This window comes from Lepisosteus platostomus, chromosome 9 (genome assembly GCF_059453375.1).
Source record: "Lepisosteus platostomus isolate fLepPlt1 chromosome 9, fLepPlt1.hap1, whole genome shotgun sequence".
Lineage (NCBI taxonomy): Eukaryota > Metazoa > Chordata > Actinopteri > Semionotiformes > Lepisosteidae > Lepisosteus > Lepisosteus platostomus.
In genome coordinates, this window is record NC_142619.1 from 9,523,082 (window position 1) to 9,544,389 (window position 21,308).

Genomic DNA, 21,308 nt, shown 5'->3' on the forward strand with positions numbered 1-21,308 from the left:
CAAACCAAGCATAAAAATAAAATCTTAAAATTCAGAGATATACTTTCAGTTGTAAAGAAAAACACAGTAATACAGTAAAGCATGTCAATTTATGCTTGAAAAAGAAATAAATAAAAATGAGGAAAGTCCTAATTTTTATCCTTAAAGATAAAAACAATAAAAGTGAAATAAAAAAAGAAATATAAATAGAAAGAACAAAGAACCATTAACTAAAAGCTAAATTAAAAATATATGTTTTCAAATGTTTTTTAAAACAATGTACAATGTAGGCAAGAGAGTCGGCAGTCTGTAAGTAGCAGTTGACCGCGGCTTCGGTGTTTCATGTTTCTATGAGTGGTCATTTTGTGAGTTTTTTGTTACACGATTGCAATGGAGAGGTTTTTAATTATAAGTAGAAAACATATAGGACATGGAGCCTAGTTTTAAAGAGAAACGGAAACCAAATACAGAGAGTATGACGAAAGTTCCTTGAATTTCTGTTTCACGTGCAAAATTCTGGACACTGAAGAATGTCCTCAGTGTCCTTAAAGTGTTGGCTGCTGAGAGTATTTTTTGCGCAAGTTAAATGAACAGAAAGCTGCTTTTTCTAACCAAGCTACAGTCCCCAGCAAAGTTCTTCTTTCACCATACCAAGTTGCGTACCGAGTAGCACAAAGCAAAAAAACTCATAATATTGGAGTACCAAGGAATAAGCAACAGAGCCCTGTGAATTCTGCTTCCCTTTGCAATTTCCTGCTGTTGTGAGGCTGGATTTTCAGCACTTGCAGTTATCAGATCCAAGTACAGATCAAGGGTCCATATTGAGAAGGAGATGCGTGTTGCCATTTCAAAAATACTACCCAGTATTTTTGGTCAATTATTTTAAAAATGTATTAAACAACCTACCCATTAAGAGGCACAAACAAAAAGACACTGTATTTCTCCCCCTTTTGTAAAAGCATTCACATTAAATTTTTTACTTTTTCTAAGTCATTTTATTTGCATTTTACAAAGATGTTTTTTTAAAAAGTCCTTATTTACCAAAAATTATTTTGGTTTTGAAAATGATTAAAAATAATAAAAATCTGGATCAACTTTGTTTTTACTTTGACCCATCATTTCCATTTCAAATTTATAATCTTCTGTTAATCTTTTCAAAATTATAATCTATACTCTTTCTTTCTTCTTTTTTTCAGCATGGAATAAACCTATTACTTGATCTTCTGTAAAATATTGCACTGCCATAGAACGTATTTTTGAGACAGGAGAGGCATGTGGAAAATCTGACAGGTCAAGCGTGGCATGGACCCAAAAAGTTCTGGAACCCCTGCTTTACCAATTTGATTCACCAGTCAGAGTGGGTCCATCGTACTGTGAGGGATCCTGTGCCAAAATGAGTGGATTGAAAGTTGACAGTGAATGCAGAGTGTCCAACAAAGAATGGACTGCAAAATACTTCTTCACAGAGGTTGGAATAAAGACTATATGTTTTTAATTTGTAAGGAAAGTGTTGCAGTGTTCAGAGAATAAAATCTCAGTTGGCATTTTTATACCAAACATGCTAACTACACTAGCAATCTGTCTTCCAAACTAGCCGCTAGTTTACAGACTCAGCAAAATGTATTTTTCCACCCTTCTACTATCCAAGAGGCCAACACAAAGGCAAGCTACCTGCCTGCATATAAAATTGCTAAACAAAGCAAGCCGCTCTCTGAAGGGGAGCTTTTGAAGGAGTGTATGATAGAAACCGCAGATATTCTTTGTCAAGAGAGCAAGAGCAAATTTGAGAAAATAAGTTTATCACTTGGAAGTTACCCATGGGGTCGAGGTAATCGGTGAAGACTTGGCTTGTGAGTTGAATGTCAAGTTTTATTCAGTTTTTATATTTAAAATATAGGTTTTTTTTTCTCTCAGGTTATCGTTAACCTTGAAATAATAAGCCTATGTTGGATTTTAAACTTGTATAAAGGCATAGGCTTTCTGTAACAGCAGCCCGAAGTGGCCCTCTATACAGTTTCAAAACTGTATGTGGCCCTTGGGCCAAAAATGTTTGCCCACCCCTGGTCTACAATGTGTGGCGTTGTCTATTGCACTGTGTATGTCTCGAGAGATCAGTGCGATTAAGGATTCTAGTGTACTTGTACATATGGCAGTAAACTCCTCTTCTCTACACCAAAAAGTAAAATGTAACACTGTTAGTTATAATGGAAATCCACTGACCAATGTCATATACAAATCAAGTCCAGAAAAAAAATCACATTTATTCACACCTTTAAGCATTCCTTTAAAAAAGTCCAACAAAAACAATTTACAAATAAGACTCTGCTCTTTGGAAGTGTAATGGAAATCTCTGAAACTATATGAACATCTCTGAAAGTTTCCTGGTCCTTTGATGCATAGAAGGAGGTAACACACAAAAGACTTTCAGTAGTAGCATGCATCATCACTGATAAATTCATAGAAGTCTCCTCTGACCTTAACTAATCTGTAATCTGAAATCTGTAGGCAAATGGTCACTAACATCCAAATGTTGGGGGACAGTTATAAAACAATCTACAAAAAGCTGAGCAATCTACTGTAACAAATGTCAGGCTACTGATATAGTAGCAACCCAAGAAGAAAACACAAATATATCTTCCCACCACAGGCTGTAAGACAAGTGGTTTTAGAGGCAAATATAAACCCAAAGACAACAGCTGGAAAGCGATTTAAGTTGAATCATGGCTGTCAGATCTTGATCCTTGACAGCCACACTCCTGAAGATTTGGAAAACACTTTTAACTTCACCTAATTAACTAGCTGATCCAATTGACTAATTCAGAGTTCACCTGGAATGAAAACCAGAACACTATGACTCTCCAGGACAGGACCCAACGTTACTGTGTTAAATAAAAACTTTCAGAGAAAGATAACAGGAAGAGACAAGACTTTTTTCTAATTGGCACAGTTCTGGGACTTACAACATATACTGTATGAAATCAAAACAAAATTAGTCTATGAATTCTCCAGTTATTCTACAAAATTCTGACTAATTTCTCCAAACATTTTTTATTTTAGAGAACAAAGCTAAACCATTTTACATATAAACCACCATTATTCAACACTTTCTTTTACAAAACACTTTTGACTATACATCACAAGCAAAAATTGTCTATTCCTGTTTGTTCCCCTAGTATTTTACAATTAATTAACTTTTAAACAAAACGATATACATTCAAAATGAGAAAGATGTATACATTTATGAATATGAAAAGGGAGGAGACTATATAACTGTACCTTATTAAATTTCAGTTATTTTGTATCTCAACAAATTTAAACCTTAAAGGTTTAATGTACTGAACCCATCTAGACCAATATTAGACATATTTATTCATTTTTAATTTTAGTGAAAATGTTCATTTTTCCATTATATATATTTCCTTTATTAATTCAATCCAATCATTCATCGCTGGTAAATCTGGGAGAAGCCACATTCTTGTTATAGCTTTCTTCCCTGCTGATATAAGGATTCCAAACAAATATTCATCAGTTCCCCTCCAATCAAAATACAGTTTACCAAAATATAAAGCCTCAAATGTAAAGGGTACATTCGTTTCAAATATAGTTTCCAGGGCCTCATGTAACTCCTTCCAGAAAAGCCTTATTTTAGGGCAGTTCCAGAATATATGCCAATGATCACTCTCCAAACATTTTTTTATTTAAGAAAAAGATCTGAAACCTCCCAACAGCATGTGAATAAAGTCATATATACAGATGACATAGAAAAATACATTTTTTATAACTAACTTTTAATGTCATGTTATATAGCAGACAAATATTTCCAAGCATACAGAGGACAAAACAAAATGGTATTTAAAAAGGAAACCTGCATAAAACTATACATCAACTGTCTTTATCAACATTAACATCCTTTTGGAGTACTCCAATATGTTACAAGATCTTATAGCTTATTAAAGACAGAATGCAGAAAATATGTTAGATAGTTAAAACTTCCTTTGTCAATGTCACTGAAGATTCAAAAGGGCTCTGTATTTAGATCTTCAAGAAGCAACATCTTATCTGCAAGATGGTTACCACATTTGCACCCAAAAGTCTAAAGACGTTCATAACGGTGCATTGGAACAAAGTAAAGGTTCATTCCATGCTGAAAAGAGAAGAAAAGAAACAACAGCCGAAACATTTATTATCTTCTCTTTTCAGCATGGAATAAACCCTAACTTGTTCCTTTGCAGCCTACGCATGCTGAGGCAGCTACCTACTTTTAGCGAGACATCCTGAAATTTTGCTTGCCGTCTTTATTGCCTCCACACATTGTCTAAAGGCATTCAGCATGTGAACGCCGCTGTGACCACACGTTAAACATATCAAGAATTCACACCCTACCGGGTTCTTGAAGAGCGAGATGAAGTGGGGCTTGTGTTTCTTCAGCATCAGGTCCAGGAGATGCACGGCCTCTGGTTGCCTCCTCCAGATGGCACTGACCACTGTCTCCCAGAACTCTTTGAACGGCCCCCACAGACTGGCTCCTAAAAGGGGCAGAGGAGGTCAGCTCAGGCCAAGCAAAACCCATCCCCATCAGCAGGAAGTACACCAACTAACACCTCTCTCTTCGGGAGAAAAAACTAGACATCCACTCAAACAAAAAGTACTGAAAAGACAGTACTTGTGCACGTTGTATTGTAATAATTACCAAACAGGTGCCTTTTTAATATTTTTAATTTAACGCCCCTAACAATTAAAGGTTAATTCCTAACAATAAAAAAGCTGTGCCACATTCCAAACATTTTCATCTGCACTGCATCACCTATTCTTTGCTAATCCTATGTGCTTTATTCAAATTAATATATGGTTAACTATGTATGGAAGTCAAAGGTGAATTAATTTACGTTCTCCATTTTTACTTCAGAAGAACTCCTTGTGAATTAAGCTGACAGTACGAGACTGAAACAACAAGTGTCTTAATATCAGAAGTGACCTGAGAAGGAAGTAGATGCATCTTGCCCTGATAGGAATGAACTTCAAAAACATTTCCTTCTTTTTTCAATGGTAATTGAAAACAGTGATTTGTAATGAGGGATACAGCTGTCTTTTCTGTATCATGTGTGTAAACTTTATCATATTGTTACGGCTCTAGGTGACTTAGATTGGTTTCAATATTCAATGTATTTTTATTCACATTGCGTACCTTAATATTACCACCCTGTAGCCTGATATTATCTGATAGCAGAAGCTAGACAAGGAAATGGGCTGTTGGTTTGAATTTACAAACCAACACCCCAGTATGGTAAATACTGTCCATGCAAAATCTTGGGTTTGCAAAATCTCAATTACCTAAAGTTTCTACTTCATTCAAATTAAGCGATTTCTCACTTCACCACCTGATCTTCTGTTATGTGCAGGCTTATTACACAGTAATTGTTTGCCTTCTATAATGCAGAGTCCCATTACTTTATGCAAAACTGAAATGCAGCACCCACTTCTTTGATCATAATTATGATTAAGTAATAGAAGTATTAGAACACCTAATCATTTTAGACTTTTCCCTTGAAAAAAATATCCATCCAATTTCCAACGTCTTTATCCAATATAGGGTCGCAGGGGAGCTGGAGCCTATCCCAGCAAGCAACGGGTGCAAGGAGGGATACACCCTGGACTGTGAGGCAGCAATGCAAACCACCCAGCCACCCTGAATAAAAAAACATTTCATGGAATTTTCCCTTGTGATGTGAGCAAAATATAAGAAAAATATTTATGGAACAATCTTCAGAACGTCATCCGAAATTACGCTTTGTAAGATTAAAAAAATCAGAGCACCATGACAGTCTTCTTTCTGTGCGTACAATGTACTAAAAGTATACATATCTGTGGATCTCTCTCGTTCTTTTATTCAGACATTCAGTAAAGATACTACAGACATTTAGAGTGTATTTTGCGTATACAGTAAACCATCAATTTACCGGATTTAAAAACAAATACTACATAGTTTTAAAATTCAGGAACGTCAATGATGCTCTGTAGGAGTAAAGTCAATTGCTTATCTGTTTTTCGTAAACTTTAGCGAATATTATAACGTATACGTGTGATTTATGAAATGTAGCTTGTATATTTAGGATCAAAAATGTCAAAAATAAGACAAACTATTCAGATAAAACGTATAGTACAGTTTATATGCATACATGTGTGTCTTGGGACAGAAAAACGTCATTATTGATCTGACAGACATTCGTCAATTAAGGACACCCCTTTTCCCCTCTTGTTAGTCCGTTAATCCGAGGGTTTACTGTACATACACATAATTAATAGTAGTAATTTAACAAAATACAAGGAACAAAACATTTAACTGCAACAAAAATGATTCCCCTCGCGTGCTCACAACGCGCTTCTATATTCAAGCCTCAAATCGCACAATAAAGAAATGCAAATTCTTAAGAATCTTACACAATCAAGACAAGCGGTCCCGTGCAAGAATAATGGCATTATAGTGAACTGTCAGCAGGTGTCTAAATTCATCCCAATACATTACTTAAGAATACATACGTTGTCAATCTCCACTGACCAGTTCATGTCGTTACAGTGATTTCTCACTGACGCAAAAACATGCGTCAAGTTGTTCAGAGAATACCCTAATCTATCCAAATAAAAAAAATGCACCTTTTCTAAATTTCACATTCAGTACTGGCAAAACTCTAAATAAAGCGAATAACGCTACGTAATTTTCTTAATTACGACTGACAATACTGGCGTTGTTTCTGTTATTGTTTTATATGAAGCATAAACAAATCAGGTGAAGTACAATGCAAAAAAATAAATAAATATCATCAATCACAACCACACAACCAGCAGGATTAGTTTCAGATTCGTTTCAAAATAGCTCAACGCAAAACTTCCGTCAACAGCAAAGAGGCACTTCTCCCGATCACATCTAGCTACTTTCCTATCCCGACACAAAAAGATGTCCTATTTGAACGACTGTGGGACGCATGCATTTGTTTTTCGATTGTATTCTTAAGCTTTCTTTTAACACCGCTTCTGCAAGAGCATGGCTCATCACAAGAACTAGTGTGCCCATGCAACACAAGAAATGCTGCCGGTGGTATTACTGGTCGCTTTTTCTATAAATATTTAACAGTTATACGAGAATGTGTGTTATATATTTAAGACGCACCGTTATTACGGACTGTTTTTATTACTTTATGTCCTTAATATGATTATTTAATATATATATACATTTTAAAATGAATATACCTGAATTTACCGCCATCTGCGCAGCCATGTTGGAGTCAACTCAGGCTCTATAGACAAGGGGTGTCTCATGCATGCCTGAGTAAATATAAAAGCTATATTCTTAAAGCTGTAGTGTTAAAATATTTCTTCTTCATTGGTGTTTGTTTTCATTTGTGGACAACAAAATAATTTTTCACAGGGAATCAAAGGCATATTTTACAAGTAAACATAATTTGTTCCTCGTTTCTAGTACCATTCTAAATTTCTGTTCAGGCGGGGTCCAGTATGAATGTCGGAAGAAAGATTAACACGTTTTTTATATCGGGAAATGTAGTCTTCTCCGGCTATAAAAAATGCTTTATCAATTCTGTAGATTTATAATGCGTGTCTTACAACAAAAACCTATTCAGGCTTTGGTGTGCTTTAGAAAGCATATATGTTTATATATATATACATTGTTTATATGCGTGTCTGTTTTTGTTTAAAACATAGGGGACATAAATAAGTCCCCTATAAGTGACAGAAGAGCTGTGCTAACATTTATAGTGAGACTAATGGATATTTTATTACACAAAAAAAGATTCCACACGCTTTCAATTCACTGTATGTAATAAATAGACTGTACTTCGAAAAAAACAATTTTGTATTCGTTGTCTTCATGACATAAAACCATAAGCGCTGATTTGTGTACCGTGCCTACAGTGTGGGAACTAAAGAAATATTTCCGGCGCATGGGGACTGTTTTAGCTGCTGCACTATTAGAGGTTGCATGTGAGAACGGAGTGAGCTGTGGGGAAAGGGCAATTGTTTGTTTTTAATGTCTTGATAGTGTTATATTTAGATAGGGTGTTGACGGAGTTGTCTGGTGACAGGTCACTAACTTCCTTCTCATGGCACGGGTGCTGAAAATCTTGCAGACCTTGAGAAATCACTGGAAGAAGTCTGTATTCGGGGTCTGTGTGGTATCCTACGGTGGACACTGGCTCTATGGAAAACACTGGTACATAGCTACTGTGCAATAATTTATCATGTTATACAAAAGACGTGTATAATATATCGGAATCTGGGCATATTTAGAATTTGTCTTAAAATTCGTATTGTTTAACAAAGTAGGGGTCATAATGTCCTTGTTTGCTCAGCTCGGTTATATCTGGGTGCAGTGACATTCGACCCTAGAACAATTAGTACGTTAATTGCCAAGCACTTATCTAAAACAATGTTAATATGATTGTGCTGCTAATGTACAGCATTGTTTGCAACACATATGTAACATTTTTGTAAAAAGAAATCCCAGATGTATTAAAAACATCTGCAGATGTAAAAAAAAATGTACCGGTTTCCTCATTTCTGAATCTGTTCTTTCTAGCGACAATCTTTTGCGGCGGGCAGCCTGTCAGGAAGCCCTGGTAAGAGATTCTGTATGTATTGTGTGTACATTTCTGTTTTTGTATGTTGCATGTAGTTGTGATTGGCTTCGTGTAACGGTTATGGGAAGCATCCTGTAAAGCTAGACAATAGGTATGGATATTACTCTGCAGAAGCATACAACTAGTCTAATGGAAACAACAAGACTAGCTACAAACATTAAGTTGCTGTTTTGGGTTCTGTACTTACATATTGGCACTAGAAAAGAAACAGTGTCATGGTAAAGAATACACTAGGTTTCTGCTTATTTGCTTTTTGCTGCTGTAGATATGAATGATGTTGAACTGTATCACTATATCTGCTTTTAAAAAATATATAATAAAAGAGCAGATTACATGAAGAACAGAAGGATACAACACTCACTATTAAGTTCTTTCAAGCCATAAGCAATTTATCTTTAGTTTTGCTTTAACTAATTGTTCTGGGAAAAAAAATAGATGGCATTAATCAATTTGGTTGAACTAGTGAAAAGAAACAAAAAATATAAGAATACATGTAATAATGAATAATAATGCAAAATAATCTTGGTCATCACAATTTTTAAGTTATTTTTGCAACAATGAAAAAAATTCCAGGTACAGTTTTCTTTCCCCCCCATCAAAAATAACCAGCACTGTCAAGACTGATGTCAAAGCTGTGTTTCTCTTTTCTAGGAGTATGGTCACCAGGGGATTCCTGCACATGTTCAAGTTAAAAAAGCCACTGTGATTCTCAACCCTGCAGCTTGCAGCGGGTAAGATAAAGGGACAATCATGCCAAACTACGGAATGCATTTGCAAAAGTATGAACTACAATTCCTTGCTTGTTAGCTGCACGACATTTTAAGCATCTATCTGGGACTTTTCCTTTCCAGAAAAGCCACCAGCCTGTTTGAGAAAAATGCAGCCCCCATTCTGCACTTGGGTGGCATGGAGGTTACGCTTGTAAAGGTATGTAGGTTTTTCTGGTCATCATATTAAAAGTCTCTGCATTTCTAAAGCTCACTGAGTGTCGGCATGTCAACACGTCTGCTGCTTTGGTCTCCCAGACAGACTATGAAGGCCAGGCAAAAAAGCTGATGGACCTGATGGAACATACTGATCTCCTCATTGTGGCGGGGGGAGATGGGACACTACAGGAGGTACAGCACAGTGTTTCTAATCACTTGCATTTACTGATGGACCTGATGATGCTCCTTTATCCATCAAGTCACTTATTCCTGGTAGGAGGGGAGCAAATCAGGAGGCGCATGGAGAGGCTGCTTTCTGGATGAGATGCCTGTCCATTGCAGGCACACAGGGTCATTTTAGAGGCACTAGTTAACCTGGCCAGCATTCATTTGGACAGGAGAAGGAAACCTGAGCATCTCTAGAATTGCAACATTTGAAATGTGTAGACTCCACCCAGAAAGCTTCCCAGTCTTGAATCAAGCCCACGCCCCCCAAGTATTAAAGCTTGCAAAAATGTTTTTGACTGTGCTTAATTTTTTTTCTGCAAATATTCCAAGCTCATCCAAATACTGTATGTCTACAAAAGGATGAATATGTTAGCTACAGCTCATTTGAAGGTGTCTTTTAGACATTGAAAACATGTTTGATAAAGTCAGATGAAGAATTGAATATGAAAGGGCGGTTTAAGGAAAGAGTTCTAAAATTTTGCATTGTTCAACATGGTTACATGTGGCAATAGTTATGTTCAACTCAGCTAAAACAACATAAAGAATTAAATGTTGTAATATGCATCTTGCAGCATGTTACCATGCTGAGCCAACAAGCGCACTGACCCCTACTTTCTTAGACAATGCAATTTTTAAAATGCATTTCCCATTTCCCTTTCAAATTTAATTATTCATGTTGTCTATAGAGTCTTAAGAGTTTTGATCAATTTTGTAAAAAATAATAATTGTTTCAGACATCACATATCATATGTGTAACATCTTAATAATGCACAGAAAGTCTTTCACTGATCTTCATAAGTAACGGGGATGTCTTGATGAGTCTGAAAAAATATTTTAACTCTGTTACAGGCTGATTATAAAAAAACTGCCAGCACATGATTGTGAAAAATAACATGACAGCCCTTTATTTTCCTCTCCAGAAAATTAAACTCATACTAACAGAAGAAAGATTGTTCACTTTGGCTCGGTTTGGCTTCCACTGTCAGCTCCAATGCTGCTTTGCTTGGCAGCTTTTTCTGGCTCGTTGTCCATTTTCTGTCTTTGTCTCTCACGTTTGTTCGGATTCTGTGACTCCCTATGAGTCTGAAAGGTTGGCTTCTCTGGTCATTTCTTAGCTACCTTGCGCATCTGCTAACAGTTAGCACATTTAAAGAGAGGAGCATTTAACAAAATCAAAATCACTGACCTGTTTCGTTACTTCTTTTTGTAGGTGATAACAGGCCTTCTTCGGAGAGCTGATCAGGTGAGGATGGTTTGAGATTGAGCTGACACTAAAACACACACATCAATGCTTTGAGACAGTCACTATTCAGCTAGATAAAGGAAGCTCTATAAATTTGTGCAATGTGTGATGCGACTCAGCATATGATGCATTAAAGAGGTGAATGCCAAGACCAATATAAAGGATTTACTTCAGCCAACCGTGAAGAGTGAAGCAAGTTGAGCATGTGAGTAGATGTCACTATAAGGAAGTGAGGTGACATCAGAACTCATCCCCTGCTGTGATACAGAAGGTATTCTGAAAGCAAACCCACTGTCAAAAATCAGTGATGCATCCATGACTGTGCTGTAAAAAAGGTTGATCCTAACTATGAAAACATTGTGGAGAATGGAGATCTTTCTAGGTGCGAAAGATAGTCACTAATCATAAACTGTATGCTGCTCAACACTGGGGTGCGAATTTGCATTAGAACAGAATGAATTCATGTGGGTAATGCATGATTTTTAACAGTTTACATCATGTTTACCAAAGCTGTGAGTTACGTTTACCATGCTGTAAGACTAATGAAAGTTTTTTTTTTCCCAAAGGCTTCCTTCAGTAAAACGCCAATTGGTTTCATTCCCCTGGGTACCCATAATTCCCTGAGTCACGTTCTGCACCCTCACAGTGACAACAGAGTGAAGTGAGTATCTCAAAGCCTAGACTTAAACAACCCCTGACCAAAATCATGTCAATTCTAATCTTACTGTTCACTTTTAGTGTTTCTCTCCTGGTCCTGAGTGTTTTCTTCCCTTGCACTGTGGGTTTTTTTTTGGTTGGTAAAAATTGTCAGTAGTACTTTGCTGGTCAGTATTGATAGGATTAATTAAACGTGAAACTAAATTTGACAGATTATATATGAGGTTACACTGGAATATGAATTACTTTGAGGGCACACGTGTTGTCATTGTTTCAGACGCATCACTGAGGCTGCTCTCTCAATCCTGAAGGGAGAAACTGTCCCTCTCGACGTGCTTCAGATAAAGGTGAGACAGAGCTAACTGTTCCAGCCTCCACAGTTTGTCAATTACACTGAGCAAGCTCTAGACAAAGTCTGATCGTCATAGGGTTTTCAATGTTTTATACTAGAGCCTAATGTCCACTCGCTGTCTGTTTTGTTCACTCTAGTCTTTGCGTAAATATTGTGACAGGTCATGGTGGGACAGCAGGAAATTCCAAGCCTCACTGTTGTAAAAATTGTTGTTTTACACAGATCAGTCCAGTAACCTCCTTTGACCAACTTTATTTAGATTAGGTAAACCAAAGCAAAATACAGTAACTATCGAACAAAAAGCAAGTGAACAGTTGAACTTGCTCAGAAGTAACAAATAAATCACACTGAAAAATGAACAAATTCAGAAGTGCAGCATAAGATGTTTATATTTTATTATTTAGTGTTTATTGCATCTTATGTAAATTGTATTTTCAGATAATTTCATGCATTGGTTGAAAGGTCATAAAATGCCAAACTTGATACACAGGACAAAATGAAATAACACTCCACTCATATATCCATGTCCTTCGCAGGGGGAGAGAGACCAGCCTGTTTTTGCATTGACTGGGTTGAGGTGGGGAGCATACAGAGATGTAGCAGCCAACGTTAGCAAGTAAGCCGTGGATTTTATTAACTGATCCTAAAGCAGCTGAAAACTAGCCATTTCTCCAATAGCTGGATCCTGACAGCCTGTGCAAGTTGTTTTTTTTCTTGTTCAAATTCAGTGTAACCAGTCATATTCTGAGCATAAGAGCACCAAGCACAAAAGCTTTAAAATGCAAAATTAAAAGGCCTTTGCATTTGTAAATTTTTATATTTTTTATACTTATCTTTTCTATCTTACATCTTCATGTATATTTTATGTTTTTTAATTGTTTACCATCTCAGATATTGGTACCTTGGTCCTTTAAAAACAAAGGCAGCTCATCTTTTCAGTACATTGAAGGTAAGGTGGTGTTGCTTCTTTTTTTCTTAACATACAGTATTTATGTTTAGTGTATATAGTACAGTTCAAGTTTGTCATTATACTCATATACAAGTATATGATATAATGAAATGCGATTTAGCTAGCTCTCAGATGATAAGTAGTACAAAAAACAACAATACAATTGTATAGTAAAAGAAAGACCGAGACAACAGGCAGTGTGCAAAACAACAAAAGGTAACAGGTAATGCGCAAAAGATGTGCAGAATGAAATAAAGGATAGATAATTATGGGGAGTGAGCTTCTTGACATGTGAGGTAGAGGTAGATTTCAATGTGTGTTTGAGTTTTTGGTAAGAAAGAAGGCACTGTGAGGTTCAGATCGTAGGTAAGGGAGGCTGGGAGTTTAATAGTTTGATAGTGTGGAGGTAAAAACTGTCTCTGTGTCTGGTAGTCCGGGCCCGAGTACTCCGGAACCGTTTTCCAAATGGTAGAGGGTCATACAGTCTGTAGCTGGGGAAGTACAGGCGCTGTTGCGCTTTCTTGATCAGACAGGTGGCATTGAGAGACCATGTGAGGTCCTCAGTGATATGGACGCCATGGATTTTGAAGTTACTGACCCTTTCCACTTCAGTTCCGTTGATGTGGATAGGGGCATGTTCGTTTTTCAGTTTCCTGATCAGCACTTTAATAATGAGTTTTCCTTACGTACCCTTAAATGCTGATACAAAGTGTAATTACATTCACACTGTAGTGCAAATATCAGGATCTGTGTCTGTCAGAACAGCATACTTAGTCAGAATTCAGACAACCAAACGGTAGACAATAAGACCTTTAAAGTTAGGTGTTGGCTGAAAGATTCAACGTCTGTTTGTTGTCTCATAATAAGGAGTGGCCACAAAGTCATGAAGCCACTTTGACCTACCAAGGCCCTACTCCTCGACCCCCAGAAGAGTCCACCGACACCCCTGTCCGTCCGCCACTGCTCACCCGAATATTCCGCAGGCTGGCACTTTACTGGGCACCTCCCAAGGAAGGTAACATGGGGAGGAGGGCGAGATATTACAGTCATATGAGTCATACTAGCTGTTTGTACTGAAAGGTGAAATCATGTTTAATCAACATTAACAATCATTGGTGATAGAACTTTCCACTATTCTTTCTGTTCCATATAATTAGAGGTGTTACTGCTTCTTTCTCTTGCTAATAAATTGATGGATACACACAGCTAAAGATCAGAATCCAAGTTAAAAGTCACAAAATTTGTCCTTACATAAAAGGTGCATATTTTGTATGTTTGTTATAGTTGAGTAGACCGATTTTAAATGGAAGTGCAATGCATTTGAATTGAAATATTTTAAAAATAGCTATCAAATTCACAGAAGACGTGAACAAAACGCCTCTCAAAGAATCGGGATAATCTTTCAGCATGAAGCATGACAGACTTTCAAATTGAAAACATTACAGAATCAGCATCCCTGAGATGTTAACATGATCATCACGCAGAACTGATTTGGGTATGGAGAGAAACCTGTAGGATGTTCCACCACTCTTCCAGTGTCTCTTCCAGCTAGCTGGTGAAGTTTATCCAATTGCCAGTTGTCTATTGTGATTGGGGAACTACTTCCCCAAATCTTCTATGAGACTCAGGCCAGGAGAAAAAGATGGCCACAGCAAGACCATGCCCTTGACTTCTTGAAGTCATGCCATTGCGATCGAAGCTTTCTGTGGCTTGCAGCTTGTCCTGCTGGAAAATCAACATTCTTGGACTGGCCGGAAGAAACAGAAAACTGGATCCCTCAGGGATGTTGTGGCTCGTAGCTCTCAACATGTTACTCCTGAATAGCCTTTGATCGTGCAGATCATTTTCATTAAGAGGGAGAGATGCATTGATTTTGTTGATAGCAAGTTATAATTAGAACATGGGTGTTCTCATTAGTTCTGTCAAATATTTAATATGTAGCAGCCTATGTGTTTGGTAAATTATACATATATACTGATGGGAAAAAAGAAACGCAACATTTTCTGTAATGAGAATACTATAGTTATGCGTATGCGCATTGTAACTTGCCAATTACATGAAAGCTCGTTAGGTGCAGTTTTACCCAACGAGGTCAGCTTTAAAAAGGCCTTAATTCAAAGCTTAGGTCACTGCAAGAAAAAGACCAAACTCGGTCAGTTTTCTGTGCATTCCATAATGCATCGAATGTCACCAGAACCAAGGGACAGGGCCATTGGCATGCTGCAGGCAGGCATGTCATGTGCCAACATTGCCAGACACTATGGAGTAAGCTGGTCCACTGTGTCCTGACTGCAGAGAAGGTTTCAGCAGAACGCCACGACAGATGACCGTCCAAGATCCAGTCGCCCTCGAATGACCACACCAGAGCAGGACCGACACATCAGACTGGTCCATCTGAGAGATCGTTTCAGATCTGTCACTTGTACTGCTGCTGAAACTACTGGCAGACACAATGCCCACATCAGTGACAGGACAGTGAGGCTCCATGCTGCTGGCCTTAGGGCAAGGCGACCTGTCAGAGGCCCTCTGCTCACAGATCCTAGACGTCACACTAGACTGGCTTGTGCCAGACAGAGGCTGCGATGGACCCGTCAGCAGTGGCATCAGGTCCTCTTCACGGATGAGTCACTCTTCAGCCTGTTCCACGCAGATGAGAGGGCCAGAGTGTGGAGGAGGAGGTGTTGCATTTCTTTTTTCCATCGGTATACATTACTGAATGGATCTGTCAAGGCTCACTCTGATCCGTCATGCACATATTGAACTGGGAAGTGCTCAGGCAGCCTGGGAATGCTGATTGAAAATCTGTCTCTCCTCAGAGCTTCCACAGGAGGAGGAGCCAGAGCCCTGGGAGAAGATGGATGTCTCTGCTGTGGAGCTGTCGATCAGTACTCAGAACAAAAACCCGGACCTCAGGGTGAGATCAGGGGATTGTGCGTGTTCGCTGTTAGCTTGGAATGATCCTCTCAAGAACTGAGTCATGGAGGATCACAATTCTTTTTACTGATTTTTCAAAACAGACAAGCCAACAAAACGTCCAAAAATGGAATCTTAAAAGGAAAAAGGGGGGTGCCTAAACAAGTCTTTCAGAAAAGGCATCTGATCGTGCTGTCCCCTTTTTTCTACTTGCATTGTAACCTAGCTTTCCATAAGAACATTTTCAGCAAAAGGAATGAAACCATATGCAGTCTAAGGTAATCTTAGTCTCCTCCTAGTCATATAAGATTTTTTTAGCTACCATTGGAACCAGCGATGAAAGCTGTAATGCCAAAAGATTGGTCACAATCAGTGGCAACTATCAAATAGCAAGTCCAGCACTACAGTCACATCCAAGAGCGTGTCAGTACCACGTATCCAAATGCGTTCCAGGACATCCCAAAATGTGTAAGTAGGTACTAGTTACACCCTACACACATCTGAGACAGGGGAGATCAGGAGTAGTGTTTGCCTCTGTTGCAGTGATGTTTTGTGCCCCTTTATGCCCTGTGATTTGGACTGGCCTGTCCAGATTATACCTGCAACCTTGTCTGAAGAAGATGAAGACAGAACACTTGCGACCCACCAGACGTGCACATATTGCTTTTTCTTACCTGCATTGTAATCCTGAAAAAAACAACAGAATCAGATCAATGTTCAACAATGATCAGGGTGGGTGACAATGCAAAGTTTGCCCACTCAGCTGGGCCACACCGAGTGACACTAGTGTGAGGTCAGCTGAACTGTTTCCTCTGACCACTGACTCCATCCAATGCCATAGTCCCACACGTGAGTCTGTGGGCTTGCAGAGTGCAGAGGAACAGGTGATCTGACGGTTTGCATGTTTTTAGAGTATGCATGCTTGCTGTCACTCCTGGACTAGCATGATGATAACTAGCTGGTGGGAGGTCTTAGTCATTTCAAACACAGGGGGTGGAGAAATGAAGACATGATCACTTTTCTTAAGAAGCAATTTGTCGTCTTTGTCCTCGCAGCGCACAGAAGACGCTTTGGTGGTGTGTGTGGAGCCTGACACGCTCAGCAAAGGGGAATTCATTTCTACTGGGTAGGTATCTCAGAAAACCAGAAAAAAATATTGGGTAAGAATGTGAAATACCACGGTTTATGTAAAGATAAAGCATTTATTGTCTCTCTTGCCCCTGTGGTCTGTCAGTTTTAAAGGTAAAACAGGAACAAACCTAATCTGTTTCTTTTTGCCATGTTAGAATTAACAAGATAGACTTTGGATAAAATGTGCAGGGAGGTCAAACCCGAAAATTCAAATTCAGAAATCTGGTACGACAGCGTGGATTGACTGACTGGGGATGTAGCTTACAGGTCTTTTTCGCTGGACTTTTGTACTTTTCAGCATGTTTAAAAAATTCTGATCTTAAAAGACCTAATTCGGGCCGTAAGTCATAGCAAGTCCACGTAGTACTTACATTCCAGTTTCTGGGATCCACACTGCATATGTCACATATTCGCATATAGATTCCTGTGGCTTAAAAAAGAACAAGGCAACAGGCTACAAATGAGAGAGTGTCACCTAGCCCATCTGGCTAATTTTGGTTGTTGGTAACGAAGTGATTCCGAGATTTCTTGAATGAAACTTTGACAGTATGATTGGATAATCATTTTCATAGCTTCTTCAAGCTCAGCTTCCCACCTCATAAAGTTTGTGTCTGCCCAGTCTTGTATTTTGTTAGATTAGTTTTGAACTGACATTGAAGTTCAGGGTATTTGCTCCTATTTTATCATCGTTGACTTGGATTAGTTTATTAACAACAAAAGAGCCTAAATCACAGATGTAATTTGAGAAGAGCAGTGTTCACAATACAGATTTCTGTGTTATTCTCCTAATTACATCAACCCAATCTGAGCATCCATTTCTTATCCGTACTATATCTTATCCATTAGTTAAGTCTTTTTTCCCCAAAGATCTTGAAATTCTACAGTCTGTAATTTAAGAATCATTCTATTACGAGGAGCTTTATCAAAACCTTTCTGGAAATTTTAATATACTACAATACATCATATGCTCTTTTAATATCCACTACTGCTGTTTCTTTCTCAAAGAACTCCATGTCTATCTTAGCAGGAACCAGCAATCTGTTTCCCAACTAAACAGAATACTCACTTAACAATTGAAAACCAAAGAGGACCATTAAAAAAATTATCGTATGACAAATTAGTAAATTAGTAAAATCGCTTATAACAAGACTTACACTTTTCTAGCACAGTGGAGGATATTGATGAAATTAAGGTGAGGTCAGCTGCTGTTTGCACATAGCAGGAGGTTAGAAGGATTTGCGATATTCCTGAGAAAATATTTTATTTATGATATTGAGCCAAATGCATTTATGGACAAGGAATTGTGTTAATGACAACTCTGAAAAGTTGTGTTATTCCAGGTTGATACAAGTTTATTTTGCCCTTCATAAATGTTTATACAAAGCGGATCTCAATTGTGTTTTAGAAGAGAAACTAAGCTCCTGGAAGCCTTGTGTCTATTAGTTTTTGAAATTATGGGTAGTCAAGGAAACAATTATTTATCAAAAAGCAGAAGCCACCCGACCCATTAGGAATCGAGTTTGATGCCCCTCACTTAAATAAAGGTAATCTAGTGCTGTGATAATTAGACAGAAATTAGAAATTGTAACAGTACATGTGGTATAAATTATTGTGTAATGGCCACCAAATGCATACCATGCAAAAGTATTTAATACTGGTAAATAAAAGGGAGGTTAAAGGAGTGAAGAAATAACTTAAAGTAAAAGAAATGCTGGAAGTGGTATTTGTCATTTTTTTGCACAAAAATTAAAAGATATTTTGTGTAAATTTGTACATCTCAATCCTTCCTTTGAGACAACATGGGGAACAGGGAAAAAGGGTAATAGGTAGGACATTCAGGAAGTTAGAATGTGAATTTCAAATATCAGTTGGGTCACAATACATATTGTAAGAAAGATCTTCAAGTCTATATTAACTAAGTTTTTTATGTAGTGTGGGGAAATGAAAAAGTAACAAAAAAATTATGTATATATTGTTAACAATGAAGGAAAATTGTCAGCCATTATCTGAAATCACTATTTTGTCTCTAGAACAAAACCAGAGTGATTCTAACTGGGAAAGGATTATTATTCTTCTGAATCTTTTTTTAGCCCGGAACAGAGAAAATTATGTGAGGCAGTTCCTCAAAACCTGATGGGTATTGACCCAATCAACGTGGATCACACCTAAACAAGGATCCAGGAATATGAGTAGAAATAAAGTCTGAGGCTGTTTAAAACAATCCTCAAAGGATTGTGGGAGACTGGATCCTTTAAGAAAGGGGTAGAATTCTTGGAACATTAATCTACCCTTCCATTTGTATTGATCTTAGATTTTACTTTTTGTGCTGCCTTCTCAGTACTTTTTTAAATGATTAAATTGACATGTAAACAAATCAAACTGTTTACTGCAGCAGACAACAATAAAGTAATAAGCCGCAGAGCAAACACTGAGGGAAAGGCAGGCATGAAGGAACTATCATGGTGCAAAAGTGGGGGAAACCGAAGGAGAGGCCAAGTTTCCAGGCATCAGCCTGAAAGAGTCACAGAGCTGTGACAGCATCTCCCTGGGAGCTGATCTGTAGAGCCGGAGCTCAGCTGGCTCTGTACCATGAAAATGCCCTTTACACCTTATTTGTATTTGTTTCATCTGACATTTGTTGTGTTCCTCATCTGTTATTTTATAAGCTTACCTTATTACCTCAGTAACCTCTCAGTAATAAACAGTTTGATAGTTACAATTCCAGGTGAGTGCTCACCTCACACCATTTCAGCCCCTCAATGTTTGATCACATCAATCCATCATGCGCATTTTGTAAGTCAGTGATCGCTGATCACAAAGCCCCTTTACCTCATTTTCTGTCCTGAAGTTTACCAGTTTATATATATATGCTTTGCATTTATTTTCAGCAGCTGTTGAATCTCTGCAGTATTTTCAAACAGAATAGAGATCTATGTGGATTTATGAGCATTACAATACTTAAAATGAATTTGGTTAATGATCAAAAGTATCCTATATTTAAAGAATACAGTTTTCTCAATTCAGATGTAGCAAAGATGCATTAACTAAGACCTTCTTTTTAAAGGAAGATATGTTGCTGAAAAATAAATACTGAAAATGCTGAACAGTGCACATACATTTATGCCAATCCTATAAGAAAAGCCCTTCATACCCAAAAGTGAAACAAAACTCAAGCTTGTATTTAGCCTTTATTCCTTTATTTAACCTTTCTTCTCGACAAACAATTTGCACCTTTGCCACCTCCAGCTCAGAAGTCACCAGCCTTGTCTGGTTGGAATCTGACTCTCAACAACTAGTAGTGCTCCAAAAGACCCTGTAAATGTGTTTGTTCCCAATCCCACAGGAGCACAAAGATGAAAGACCCGTCCACGTGTCCACAGAGTGGTGTCCGGTTACTGGCAAGTTGCTGCCAACTCAGTCTGCCAGAGGTGAGTGGAAAGCCAGTATTATAGTCAATGATTAAATATTCATAACTTACTCATATATTGTGCTTTTTAGACGGGTGAACTTGACAATGTTGGGAACCAAACTTTCCATCAAGCAGACCATTTGCAAAAAGGGAGTTAAAATGAAGCATGTGGAGAGAATTGAATGTTGTCTTTAGTACTAACAATAATAACCATTCACTACGTCCATATAAAACAGTAATTACTAGTAACGGGGCTTTCAGACAGTGAATACCTCCACAGGAAATAAACGTAATTTCTATTGAATGTTAACAGTCTAAGTTAACAACAGGACAGGTCCAGTTTATCTTATTTTAACTGAAATAATGTATTATGAAGTTTAGGGGCCTGCATGGCTTTAGGTTTGAGTTGAGAAACGGCACAGTTCTGTTTTCTCTGCTTATCCCTGCCTTGCCTCTTGTCCACAGGAGGGAGCTGGTTTCTACAGCATCGACAATGAGGAGTACGAGGCCATGCCAGTGGAGGTCATGTTGTTACCACGGAAACTCCAGTTCTTCTGCAGCCCAGCCAGCAAAAAGGAGATGCTAAAGGATCCCCAGTGAGGGCACAGACAAGAGAGGCATTTTTACACTGCTCAGGCCTCAAAGCACGATTTTACATGGGGGAAAAAGAGACAGAATTAACAAGTATGTTAACAGTACATCTCTGTGCTCCTATAGGTTTATTTACAGCACACTCAAGCAATACTTTTGGTTCTTGTACACCAGTCCAGCTTTCCTCCTACTGTCTTAAAAGCTTAAGACAAGCAAGAAACAAAACATTTAAATAAAATAACAGGCTCCTGCACTATTTTTTATTTCCCAGAGATATTT

At 38.0% G+C, this 21,308-nt stretch overlaps 2 protein-coding genes across 3 annotated transcripts in view; one reads left to right on the forward strand and one right to left on the reverse strand.

The window, feature by feature from the left end:
* Positions 1-7,287, reverse strand: part of nup205 (nucleoporin 205) — a 61,951-nt gene extending 54,664 nt beyond the window's left edge. Inside the window, exons 1-2 of the mRNA XM_088646825.1 lie at positions 7,225-7,287; positions 4,363-4,505 (exon numbers count right to left, since the gene is read on the reverse strand). Coding sequence (XP_088502951.1) covers positions 4,363-4,505; positions 7,225-7,252 — 171 coding nt within the window. The 5' untranslated portion in view covers positions 7,253-7,287. The remainder of the gene's footprint in view (positions 1-4,362; positions 4,506-7,224) is intronic.
* Positions 7,288-7,932: 645 nt separating this feature from the next.
* agk (acylglycerol kinase) lies at positions 7,933-21,280 on the forward strand. Of its 2 annotated transcripts, none has more exons than XM_088646853.1 (15): positions 7,933-8,203; positions 8,570-8,621; positions 9,282-9,361; positions 9,482-9,557; positions 9,656-9,748; positions 10,995-11,027; positions 11,594-11,688; positions 11,962-12,031; positions 12,573-12,652; positions 12,928-12,985; positions 13,853-14,000; positions 15,802-15,899; positions 16,954-17,024; positions 20,373-20,457; positions 20,904-21,280. In XM_088646853.1, exons 1-15 carry the CDS (start codon positions 8,094-8,096, stop codon positions 21,036-21,038), a joined length of 1,284 nt encoding a protein of 427 aa, XP_088502979.1. In that variant the 5' UTR covers positions 7,933-8,093; the 3' UTR covers positions 21,039-21,280. The 2 variants fall into 2 exon arrangements, with proteins under 2 accessions (XP_088502979.1, XP_088502980.1); XM_088646854.1 differs by having other exon boundaries at positions 7,934-8,203; positions 8,570-8,609.
* The last annotated feature ends 28 nt before the right edge of the window (positions 21,281-21,308 follow it).

What these genes read in the sequence shown, in the direction of transcription:
- agk (XM_088646853.1), top strand. Translation starts at nt 8,094, where the DNA reads ATGGCACGGGTGCTGAAAATCTTGCAGACCTTGAGAAATCACTGGAAG. An exon ending in TGGCTCTATGGAAAACACTG is followed by an intron (nt 8,204 to 8,569) that starts GTACATAGCTAC and finishes TGTTCTTTCTAG; the next exon opens with CGACAATCTTTTGCGGCGGG. An exon ending in TCGACGTGCTTCAGATAAAG is followed by an intron (nt 12,032 to 12,572) that starts GTGAGACAGAGC and finishes TGTCCTTCGCAG; the next exon opens with GGGGAGAGAGACCAGCCTGT.